This window comes from Hevea brasiliensis, chromosome 15 (genome assembly GCF_030052815.1).
Source record: "Hevea brasiliensis isolate MT/VB/25A 57/8 chromosome 15, ASM3005281v1, whole genome shotgun sequence".
Taxonomy (NCBI): Eukaryota; Viridiplantae; Streptophyta; class Magnoliopsida; order Malpighiales; family Euphorbiaceae; genus Hevea; species Hevea brasiliensis.
The window spans coordinates 66,932,924-66,945,422 of NC_079507.1; the positions used below are offsets into that span (position 1 = coordinate 66,932,924).

At 33.3% G+C, this 12,499-nt stretch overlaps 1 protein-coding gene across 2 annotated transcripts; it reads right to left on the minus strand.

Annotated features, from left to right (window-relative positions):
* Positions 1–287: 287 nt before the first annotated feature.
* Positions 288–7,765, minus strand: LOC110668810 (uncharacterized). Of its 2 annotated transcripts, none has more exons than XM_058136227.1 (16): positions 7,307–7,765; positions 7,090–7,230; positions 6,660–6,751; positions 5,765–5,861; positions 5,140–5,183; positions 4,367–4,455; positions 3,790–3,881; positions 3,560–3,706; positions 2,995–3,016; positions 2,607–2,683; positions 2,355–2,426; positions 1,786–1,833; positions 1,545–1,672; positions 1,295–1,451; positions 922–1,132; positions 288–637 (listed from the first exon to the last, which is right to left on the minus strand). In XM_058136227.1, the coding sequence occupies exons 1-16, from the start codon at positions 7,418–7,420 to the stop codon at positions 588–590; spliced, it is 1,581 nt and encodes a 526-aa protein (XP_057992210.1). In that variant the 5' UTR covers positions 7,421–7,765; the 3' UTR covers positions 288–587. The 2 variants fall into 2 exon arrangements, with proteins under 2 accessions (XP_057992210.1, XP_057992209.1); XM_058136226.1 differs by having other exon boundaries at positions 2,869–3,016.
* Between the last annotated feature and the right edge of the window lie 4,734 nt (positions 7,766–12,499).

Sequence of the window (12,499 nt, forward strand, 5' to 3'; positions counted from 1 at the left end):
ACTGTAATTTTGCTGTTTTGCGCCTCTGGTCAGTGCTTTCTAACAACTATTAGTTATTGTTTGCTCCTCATAACTGCTCATACTCCAATCCATTTTTCCATTTTCGCTGCCATCTCAGATTGCGGTTTCTCAAAATCTGAATAAGAGTATGGTTCCTCTCCCGTGTGAGGGTTAGGCATTCTCACAATATATATAGAACATCTAAACAGCAAGCATAAAGAAAGCCCATCAACAATGATACTGATAACTCCTCAAGAAATAAATCTGGGAATTTGAAGTAGCCATCCTCACATAATAATCTTCCTTGATTGTCAATATAATATAAATAAAAGGTTCAAATAAGTCAAGAACTTCTTTAGTTCAGACTAAATTGTATGAATATAACACCGAACAAATGGGAACATACATTCGTTTCTATTCAGTTGTATGATAATCACACCTATTTTAATCCAGTTTATACTGAAAAGTTTGCACATAAAGAATGTCAAGAAAAAATCCATTAATTACTAAAACTGGATTCGAATTAAGGTAAACAGAAAAAGAAAAAAATAAACCAATGCTTTTTTTGTTTTTTGAACAAGCAGCCATCATCTTCTTGGAAAAATATCTGAAAAGGAAAAATTGTGGAAAGGTGGACCTGCAACGTGAATGAATCCACGAATTAAATGACTGTTAACTCCATCCTAGGAATACAAACACTATGTTATGAAGCATGCTCTCTTTTCTGAAGCTTGATGTAAATTTATGGCTTAATCTAACCCCTAACATTGCTAAGGGCTTCTCAAGGAAAGGCCTCATGAGCAAGGGTCAAGCATCATTAATACACGTATATTTCAGGTTTTTTTTTAATCATTAATTTTAGTTCCCCTGCCTCTTTTTCTTCATTTTTTTAAGAAAAAAAGTCCATTCAAGATTTCTAACCTTGTTGTTCACCAAGAATGTAAAATGGAATATGTGCAATCATCTTTGTGCCTCCTTCACTCCAGTTAATGGTGCCTGGATTCTGCTTGCGTCCACGTGGAGGTCTTGAAGACCCAAATACAGACAAAGAAATAGCAGGTTCACTCAATAATCCCAAATAATCATGAGCTCGCCTCCAGACCCTCACATCTGAGATTCGAGATCGAGCTACCTGGAGATGCAAATCCAGTTATGATATTTGACAATGGAAAATTGCAAGCCACAAGTTAATACATTGCAGACAACAGAATTGCACTCAAATTCTCTCTCACAAACATGCAATTTCAGCTAATGGCAACTATGACAAAGAACTCATCAAAACTTTCAAACAGACCTTGCCCAAGGATACACGTGCCCTTGGTAATAATTCACGGTGATATGTGGCAAGCTTTGCAATAGCTGTTACAACAAAACATAGAAGCCTTGATTGTGATGACTTTCTGGAGTTTTCACCATCGGAGCTCATTGCTGACTCCCTTAGGCCAAGACGGCTTCCCAAATGGATGAGAAACATCAGTAAAAAAACTAGCAACTAAATAGAAAATCTTTAAAAAGACAAACAAAAAGGACCATGGAAATCATACCTAGATGATAGATTTTCATACAAAAGTAGCTCTAGATTCTCAAAAAGTTCACGGGCGGCATCTTTGTGAGACTCACCACCCCCACCATGCTCCCCAATGGCCCAGCACAACTGTAATGCCAATTCTGTCTACAAAAGAGTACTCACAAAGTAATGATCCATCAAAACAAAATCATGGCACCTATACCTTGCAAAGGAAAATCTATGTTATTTTTTCTACTACACAATTTTAACCAGCTAACCTTTGCAGGGCTGTCATAAGCTTCTCCAAGCCTGTCCATTATAGGTTTCTGCAAAAGATTGTAACTTTTTAATCAAAATGATAAACAGATTATCAAAATAAAAATTCCATAAAAAAAATATTCATGAGCCTGTGGAATGATGAACAGTGAATGGATAATCATTCATTCATTTAGAAGCAATAAGGCTCATCATGACACATTGAAAAAAGAAATCAAGAAACATCATCAATCTGGCTTCTCCTACAAGATATCTAAACATTAATTAGAAACAAAGATATGGCGTTTAAATAGAACTCCAATACTTAAAAAATGATCCCAATAAAAAATTTGACATTTACCAAGGAAGAATATTGAATTTTTTATTTTACCATATTAAATAATAAATAGAAACATAATACTTCCATTACCATATTGCTAGCATCACCAAAATAGTTTTCCATTAGGGATAAATGAAGGTCCTCTTGACTAATCTTTGCACTAGTTATCACTAGATCGAACACAAATGTTACCATTTCAAAAACAAATGACATAACATGATCCACATAAGAAAGATTTTGTCAAGGTAAAACCTTCAAAAGAGCAATAAAATCTGGAGATCGTTGAAATGCAGCAAGCATAAACTCTAATAGCCTCTTACGAACCTGCAAGCAAAGGATAAACTAGGAAGAATGAATCACCACTATCCAAGTATTTTCCGCACTAAAGAATTTATCATTGAAATATCTAAGGAGAAAAACAAAGAAAAATATTACAAATCAAATGGCAGTTCCACATGAAAAACACTGCAAGGAAACTCCAATAACATTTAAATATAAATGCACCTCGTAAGAAAATTTTTTCTCTGGAAATATTGTGTCATTTCTGGACATAATAAGAGGAATTAATGCACAGATTAAAGCTGCAAAGAAAAGAAACCTTTTCAGAATAGCCATCGTCTTAGAAAGGCAAATGTATAACCCAATTTCTTAAAAAGGATTATGAATTATGTAGAAACTAAGTCTGCTAAAAAGCAGGAAGTAAATCTGCTAAACAGCATAAATGATCACATTATGAAATGAAAAGTAAAAAAAGATGTCCACATACAATCATTAACATCATGCGAAGCTATAGTGAAATACACATCAAGAAGCCGTGGAGATATTTTGAGCATTTGCTTTAGCCTATCAGACTGAGGACTATTGATTACAGCCTGCAAAGTCGCAGCCATGCCTGGAGAAGTCCAGTGCCGCTCCTGAAATAGAACATTTATTAAACAATCAATTTTAACCACCCCAGAAAATATTTCTCCAATAATTACTCAAAGGTTTCAATGTTGAATTTATTAGTAGTATGGTTTTTAACACATGGTACTTCTTAACTTTGTCATCCTGAATACAAGATCAAGCAATATCAACCGGGCAGATATACAACTGGAGTTAACAAGAAATAATCAAGTAGCAAATTAGACAAGCTGCAATGCATTCATTTTTATTTCACTAACATATAAGGAAACAAATAAAAGAAAAACTCTTATCAAAACAAAGAATTCCCAATCTTTTTGCATATTGGCTAAAAAATACCTCTAAATAAAACAAGACCGCGGCACAACAAAGAAGCCAGGTGCAGAATTTTATGATAGAGTAATAACTGGTAAATGATGGTCCTTGATAATTCTAGTTACATTTCCTCAAATAGAATCACATCTCGGGGACTTTAGAAATAACAGTTTCATTAAGCATTTGATCATTTGCATTTATCCATTCGCAAGATAAAAATGAGGCAGAGGGGACCATACAGCAAGCCCATCATTTTCATCCTTCAAAAGTTCAAGAAACACTGGATCAGCCGCATCTATCGTATTGCTATCCTCAGATTCAGAGTCTGCCCCACCATCTCCGATGGTTGAACCAGTGTAAGCCTCATCCATGAGTGCAAATAGCATCTGCATCCAGATAGAATGTGTATACATAGTTGCACTATATGCTTTTGGCTAGACAAGTAGATTCAATAAGTTCCAAATATAACCTCAGGAGCTGTACTCTTCTGGATTGAGGCTATGCTGTTTCCAATAAGTGATCCTGAGCTCCGCTCTACCTTTTCCAAAGCTACCACCAAAACTAGTACACACTTAAAGACAAATGTTAAACCTCACATAGCTAATGTAAAATAAAATAAATGAAAATCAGTTTCTCTACAGAATACTTGTACACATTTAATTGACTAGATCAAACAATTTATACTTATAATTCAGAATCACGCTTGGCAATTTGTTCCTTTTACAGGAGAGAGAATGTTAAGGGAGAAGGTACATTTCAAGCATGAGATACCACCTACAACTGCTCATACATAAGTAGGCAGGGCCAATTAAAACAATTTTTTCACTCCAAAACTAGTAAAAAAATAAAATAAAATTTCACAACCCTATCGAATGGAAAACTTACACACAGATTAAAACAGATGATAGAATCTACCTGGATCAGGTCTCACATTATCAATCACATAAAACAAATACCACTACATAACTGTGCCAAAATTCATATTAACAAAACCTAGTGGATGATAAACCTAGTAGATGATAAGATAGCTGGTAATATAAACTTACTTGGCAAATCAACTAGAGATGGAAATAGGGGAAGAAATGAGCCAGCTGATATCATTCCTGGAAAAATCTTCAGAAATGATTTTTCTAATCTGCAAACCAAACATATATATAATGATTAGCTGTTCTCCCGGATAACTAGCAGTTAATTTGGGAAGTAGAGAAAGGGAAATACAAAAAAATAAAAAACTAAATTTAAATATTTATTATTTTTTTTATTCTAATGTAATAAATATTATTATTTATTCCAATTTTGACCACTGGCTAAAATTGCACCCAATTTTTCCCAAATCAAGCTAAAATTCCCAAAATTTAAAAGGTTAAAATAAAAATTAGTATAATCTTATACTTTTCAATCTTCTGCATTTGACTTTTCCAGTCCATTCATAAATATTCATGCATACAAGATAAAATATCTGCTTCAAAATTTTGACAATCCTTACACAGTTTATCATGAATAGAATCCCTCCATACCCATGTAAACACCAAAGCCAAAAACCTCAAATAAGGTATGCAAAAGAGATAAGTACTAAATTCACAAGAAGCAGCCAAGTGTAAATAGTTGCAAATACAAGTGAAAATTATCCAAAAATGCATCCCAATGAGAGCCCATAAGGCTAGGACTACTTAGAAGTTAGAACCAATCCCACCATTTCATATACATATTATGCTTGTGTAAATAAAAATACAAGCATTATCATTTATTCATATTACCAATAAAGTTATGATGAAAAAAAATGTTTTCAACACTAAATAAAATTAGAAGAAAAACTTACTTCTCTCCATTCCATGCGATTAGCTTCAGCAACAAAGGGAAAAACTGCAAACACATTATCAACATTAGATAGAAATATATAGATAGAAACTAATCTTCATAATCCTTTTCATATATTTATATGTTTTGTATTTTCTATCCCCATCATCCTCCTCCGATAAATTTTTAACAAGTAAACAACACAGTTTTTATTGATCCGGACCTAATGTCTAACAGAGCTAAATAGAGAAAAAGGATCCATATAGCCTACCCTAATTAGTTTAGGATTAAGGCTTAGTTATTGTTGTTGTTGTAAATGGGATAGTTTAAACTTTAAATATTTCATTTTTGTATTTGCTTTAGTAACTTATCAATGAAGCAACCACAACAAAGTAGAGAGTCTAGAGACTAGAGACAAGAGTTAAGCAGGTCCTCCTCTGGCCCATATACTCAGAATTTCACAAGTAGGCATGCTTTAATCTATAATACACGTGACCGATATATATCAGAAAATTAAGTATTAAAGCAAACCAATCACAGTTTGAGGCATGAAAAAAGAGCTTAAAAACTTTCCCTCAAAATTAGCATTCTAAATCAGATACCAAACTGTACTATTATTAGCAAAAAGTTTTGTAGATCACTGATACCTGAGGCAGTAAAGTGGGGAAGGAAGTTAAGAGCTTTTTCTTGTTCACATTCAGAAAATCAAGAGTTGCTTCTGCAACAACTGGATCTGCAAATTCACTGCAATCAACATTAGAATAAGATTCGTGTGCACTGACAATCAAATTATTATTGAATGTTATTTTAAGAATGCTTAAAAAAATGAAAAAAAAAAGAAAGAAATGCATTTTAACATGAAATTATCCATTGGATTAATTCAATTGCATGGCACTTGATTAATTTATCTTGATAGTTAGAACTCAAAGCAATTGTTTAACAAGAATATGCACGTATCAAAACTTCCAATAGATAATTTGAAACTTAATTAAAATTAACAAAAGAAAAAGGCATCAAACATGTACATATCAAAAATTCCAATAGATAATGTTAAATGTAATTAAACTAACAAAATAAAAGGCACTTTTACATATTCACAAAAATTCAGATAATTTATACCTAAAATTGGTAAAAATTTACACCAAAAATTCATCATTGATATTTATTTCACAAGAGATTTTCAGAATCACCATGACATCTTGGGGTCTAATAAAGCTAGGCCAAATCAGATAACAACTTGGTGAAATAGCAGATAAATTAGAGCTAGCCATGACTTAAAGCCCTTTAACATAGTTTATGTCTCCACATTTTAGTCATCCAAGCAGAATAATAATGTATTTTTTTTTATGAACATCAATTCTGTAACTTCCTAACTCTTTCATGATGAACCAAACAAGTTATAAATGGATATAAACAGAAAAAAATTACGATATGACGCTCAGCAAAATAGCCATGGAATATACGGACAAAATCTACCCAAAAAAAACAGAGTTTCATGCCTAAACATCCAAACAATAAACAAAAAATTATTAACATCCATACCGGCTCAAACATGAACGAAAACATGTCCTTAGACTGGGATCAGCATCATGCAGAACCACCTCACCAAAGTCGAGGAAAAATTGAAGAATGGCCTGATTGATAACAAGGAATAATGCTTATATATAACTAAATGGTCATAAAAAAAACGGAGAAATGGATATGACAATATCATGGGAAACAGGGAAACATCAAACGCCAAAAGTGAATTCAAAATCTCTCTCTTTCCAGTGACTGTTCAACATTGAACTAAGAGAAAAGAAGCCAAGCTTGTGACATTTTCATTTAATTAAAGCATTTCCATGATTGAAAACTCAATTTGTAACCTTTTCCTACATTTTCTCATGAAGCAAACAAAGCATCACGATTAACAGATAATAAAACAAACCTTAAGAAAAAAGGAAATTCAGAATATACGAATTAGGAAACAGACCAGTAAGAGAAGTCCATAAGAGGACTTGGATTGAGAAAGCGAAGCGACAGAGCGTTGAAAGACCCTGTTAATCTGAGGATAAACCCTAGCAACCAAATCCTCAGAGTACTCTTTCTTACACAATTCATGTAGCCTTTTCACCTATATCAGTAATAGTAATTAAGAAAAACTCAAACACAAAGAGAACAATTAATATATTGTAAGTATAGAAGCTTACGGATTGGAGAAGAGAGGGGTCAGAGGCGGGGTCGCTGGCCAAATTGGAGTCTCTGGTGCTGATAGATAGAGTTCGGAGATGGAAATCCCAGTCTCCTCCGTCTCGATCGGCCATTGATCTTCAGGAAAGCAAAAGGGAGGTGATTTTGTTCTTGATTTTGAAAAGGACTTGCCGTGCTTTGGATCTTCAAAGTGAAATTGATGATGAGAATCGAAAGAGAGGTTCCATCAATGAAGGGTATATCAATGTAATGATTAAGCAACGCGACGATTTGGCATCATTGAGCAGAGCGCATGCGACGGAGTCTCACTCTCACTGTGCTTAAACGCACCGTTTCATCTCCAGTAAAGTTGCAATATGTGCCATAAACTCAAATCATAGGGGCCTGGTTTAGTTTCTCATGGAAGAACCAACTTCCTGGATTTTGAGCTGATTCTGCATGAAAATGATTAACAGGGTTTGTTTGGCATTATTTGTTGAAATAATTTAGAGGTTATTAAAAAATAATTAAAAATTAAATTTAATTAATTTTAATCATAAAAATATTAGAATAATAAAATTATTTTTTAAATAATATTTAAAATAATATTTTTATTAAAAAAATAATTTTAAATTTTAAAATTCAATGCAAAATAGGATTTTAGCGGGGCTTTAATGAGATGCAGATTTACTTAAAGTTCACCTCTTGTCTAGCTTTGCGCTCAACTCATTTGTGTCTGAATCTGTGGGGAAATTGTACCGGCAAATTTGTTTATTTAAGTGATTATTTCATTTTAATTCATTAATAATTAAATAAAATTTTTATTAAAAAAATCTTTTTAACTTGTAAATAGCAAGTTTTTAGATTTAAATTTTTAAATTAATATTTAATCAAAATAAATTTATAAATTATTTTTTATTTTTTATTTTTTATATAAAAACTAAAATATTTATAAAAATCATATATAAAATAAAAACTTATTTTAAATTTAAAATTATTATATTATTATTTTTAGGTTGTTATAAATTAAATTTTAATTAATTACAAATAACATATATAGTTAATAATTTTATTATTAATTAATAAGTTTAGTTAAAATAAAATATTTTTATTAATAATTATTATTAATTAATTTCATTATAAAGGTAAGTAAGAGTAAATGAAAGAGAAAAATGTAACTCAACTCAACTCAACTAAGCCTTTATCCTAAAATTTGGGATCGGCTATATGGATTTGCTTTCTCCACTCTAAATGATTTTGGGTTAAATCCTCAGAAATATGTAATGCTTCTACGTCATGTTGTACTGCTTTCCTCCAAGTCAATTTAGATCTACCCCTTTTTTTCTTTTCATCCTCTAACGTAATGTGCTCTACTTGTCTAACTGGAGCCTCCGCATGTCTACGCTTCATATGACCAAACCACCTCAATCTCCCTTCTCTCAACTTATCTTTAATTAGCACCACTCCTACCTTTTCTCTAATACTCTCATTACGGACTTTATCTAGTCTAGTATGGCCACTCATCCACCTTAACATTCTCATCTCTGCAACTCTTATCTTAGATGCATACGACTCTTTCAGTGCCCAACACTCACTACCATATAACATTGCCGGTCGTATGGCTGTACGGTAAAATTTTCCTTTCAATTTATTGGGAATCTTACGATCACATAAAATTCCCGTGGCACTTCTCCACTTCAACCATCCAGCTTTAATCCTATGACTAACATCCTCCTCACATCCCCCATCTACTTGAAGGACTGAGCCTAGATATTTAAAGTGATTACTTTGGGACAATACTACTCCATTCAAACTAACTTCTTCCCTATCACCAATTTGGCCTTCACTGAACTTGCAATGCATGTATTCTGTCTTCGTTCTACTTAACTTAAAACCCTTTGACTCTAGAGTACTTCTCCAAAGTTCTAGCTTTCTATTGACTCCTTCTTGTGTCTCATCTATCAGAACAATATCATCCGCAAACATCATGCACCAAGGAATACTCTCTTGTATATGTTTCGTCAGTTCATCTAAAACTAATGTAAAAAGGTAAGGGCTTATGGCTGATCCTTGGTGTAATCCAATTGAGATCAGGAAATCTCTTGTGTCCCCTCCCACTGTGCGCACAATAGTAGTTGCTCCTTCATACATATCTTTCAATACTTGTATGTACCTAATAGATACCCTCTTTTGTTCTAACACATTCCATAAGACCTCTCTTGGAACACTATCATAAGCCTTATCTAAATCAATAAAAACCATGTGTAGATCTTTCTTCACATCTCTATATTTCTCCATCAAGCTTCTAATGAGAAAGATCGCTTCCATAGTTGAACGACCGGGCATGAAACCAGATTGATTGAGAGAGATAGAAGTATCATGACGTAGTCGATGCTCCACAACTCTCTCCCACAACTTCATAGTATGGCTCGTGAGTTTAATTCTCCTATAGTTTGAGCAACTCTGTATGTCTCCCTTATTTTTAAAATTAGGTACTAAAATACTCTTCCTCCATTCATCAGGCATTTTCTTTGAGTTTATAATCTTATTAAATAATTTAGTTAACCATGCAACTCCCATATCTCCCAAATACTTCCACACTTCAATTGGTATTTCATCGGGTCCACAGGCTTTACCCACTTTCATTCTCTTAAGTGCTTTCTTTACTTCTAAAAATCTAATCATTCTAGTATAATTCACATTCTTTTCTATTGTTCTATAATCTATATTCACGCTATTACCATTTTGACTATTATTAAAGAGATCATTAAAATAATTTCTCCATCTTTCTTTAATGTCCTCATCTTTCACCAACACTTTTTCTTCTTTATCCTTAATGCACCTAACTTGATTGAGATTTTGACATTTCCTTTCTCTCCTCCTTGCTAATCTATAAATATCTTTCTCCCCTTCTTTAGTTCCAAGTTTCTCATATAACTTTTTAAAGGTCTGTGCTCTTGCTTGACTAACTGCCTTTTTTGCCTCTTTCTTTGCTATCTTGTACTGTTCATATGCCTCATTATTATCATATTTAGGTAATTTCTTATACCATTCCCTTTTTCTCTTCACTGCCTTTTGTACTTCCTCATTCCACCACCATCTCTCTTTTGAGCGTGGTCCATGTCCTTTAGACTTTCCAAGTACTTTTCTAGCTACTTCTCTAATCTTTGATGCCATCTGTATCCACATATCATTGGCCTCCATATCCAGCTTCCATACTTCAGACTCGAGAAGCTCATTTTTAAACTTCACTTGCTTTACTCCTTTGAACTCCCACCACTTTGTTCGAGCTACACTATTTCTTCTGACCTTACTTGAATTATTCCTAAACTTGACATCCAAGACCACCAGCCGATGTTGATTTGTTAAAGCCTCTCCTGGAATGACCTTGCAATCCTTGCATAGAGCTCTATTTGTCTTCTTGGTTAAGAGGAAGTCGATTTGGCTTCTATGTTGCCCACTTTTGAAAGTCACTAAATGTGACTCTCTTTTTATATAGTAGGTATTTACTAGTATTAGGTCGTATGCCATAGTAAAATCCAGGATGCTTTTTCCCTTCTCATTTCGATTGCCAAAACCAAAACCTCCATGAACATTCTCATAACCTTATCTATCTCTTCCTACATGTCCATTCAAATCTCCACTAATGAAAACATTCTCTTCATTCGGTATGCTTTGTATTAAATCATCCATATCTTTTCAAAACATTTATTTACTCTCACTGTCTAGTCCTATTTGTGGGGCATAAGCACTAACTATATTTATTGTTTCTCCTTCTAGTACTAGCTTTACTAGTATAATTCTATCTCCTACTCTTTTCACAGCTATTACTGCAACTTTCAATGTCCTGTCTATGATTATGCCCACTCCGTTCTTGTTTCTCTCCTTTCCGGTAAACCACAGTTTGTACCATGAATTACCTACTTCCTTACTTTTCTCTCCTACCCATTTAGTCTCCTGAATGCAAGCAATATTCACCCTTCTCCTTTCCAAGGTATCCACAAACTCCATTAATTTTCCTGTAAGTGATCCAACATTCCAAGTACCAACCCTGATCCTCCTCCTATCCTGCTCCTTCCTAATTGGTCTCCTTCTATGATATCTTCTATTATTTTCTATGTCTATCTTGTGTTCTGTTCCACTATTTATTCTACTATCTGTCCTATGGACTAACTTCTTTACCCACACCCGTCCATGATGTGGGAACCCTTGCTCACTTAACACCACACCCAGGTGCCGGCATGGCGCGTCGCTTTCGGTGAACGCCCTACACCCTTGCATATTTCTCACTACACCCAGGCTCCGATGTAGCGCGTCGTTAATAGAGGACATCCCAACGTTTATATTATTTGAATCTATATCATAGGGTGTGACAAAATTTTTACGCTGGTTGTAAAAAAGTAATTTTATTTTTTTAATCTAAAAACTTATAATTTCAGGTTAAAAGGATTTTTTTAAAATAAAATTAAAATTAGAAAATTTTATTTTAATAATTTAAAATTAAACAATTGAAATTAAATAATTACATGAATTAAATCAGAGCGTTGTAATTTACTCCTGAATCTATTCAGGGCAAAGCGATTATTACTTGCAGTAGTGCTATGAGGATTGGGATTGAATTCCAATTGAAATGGTTCTTAGTTCACCGCTAACTGCAATATGATTGATTTCTCATCTCAGTTTGTTTGTCTCAGTCCAATTATGTACATTGCTATGGAGTAGCTGAGAAGTTGTTTTGTTTCTATCATTTACATTAACAGTGTCAAAATCTGTTTTAAATGTATTTATCTTAATTTATGAAAATTAAGATATAAATTTATAATATTTATAAATTAATTTAAATTTATAAGGATTTAAAATTTTAAATAATTATACCATAATTGATTTGCCTCTTGAGTAAGCTCCACTCAGAGCACATAATCCCCACTTAGGCAATGCAATTAGGAAAATTGATTTGCCTCTTGACTCTTAAAACCAGTTTCTTCGGAGTTCAATAATTGCCTTGGAGACTTCTTACTTGCAAAACGTTAGTGGTTTTGAAAATTAAGGGGAGGTTTATACTAGAAGTGCCTACTTATATTTTTTTTCCATACCTTAAAATCTTGTTTCTTGGTGATGTTATGTTGATGATGCCTCGATGAAAAGGCTTTTTCCTAGCTGGACTGTCCTTGAAGATTTAACCTTTGAAAGGCAAGAATGGGATGGTGTGAGAA

Excerpts from the sequence above, each read along its gene's own strand:
- LOC110668810 (XM_058136226.1), bottom strand. The coding sequence starts at position 7,420 with ATGGCCGATCGAGACGGAGGAGACTGGGATTTCCATCTCCGAACTCTA. Across the intron at positions 5,184-5,764 it reads TCCCCACTTTACTGCCTCAG|TTTTTCCCTTTGTTGCTGAA; the intron begins GTATCAGTGATC and ends ATGTGTTTGCAG. Across the intron at positions 3,882-4,366 it reads ATCTCTAGTTGATTTGCCAA|TTTTGGTGGTAGCTTTGGAA; the intron begins GTAAGTTTATAT and ends AGTGTGTACTAG.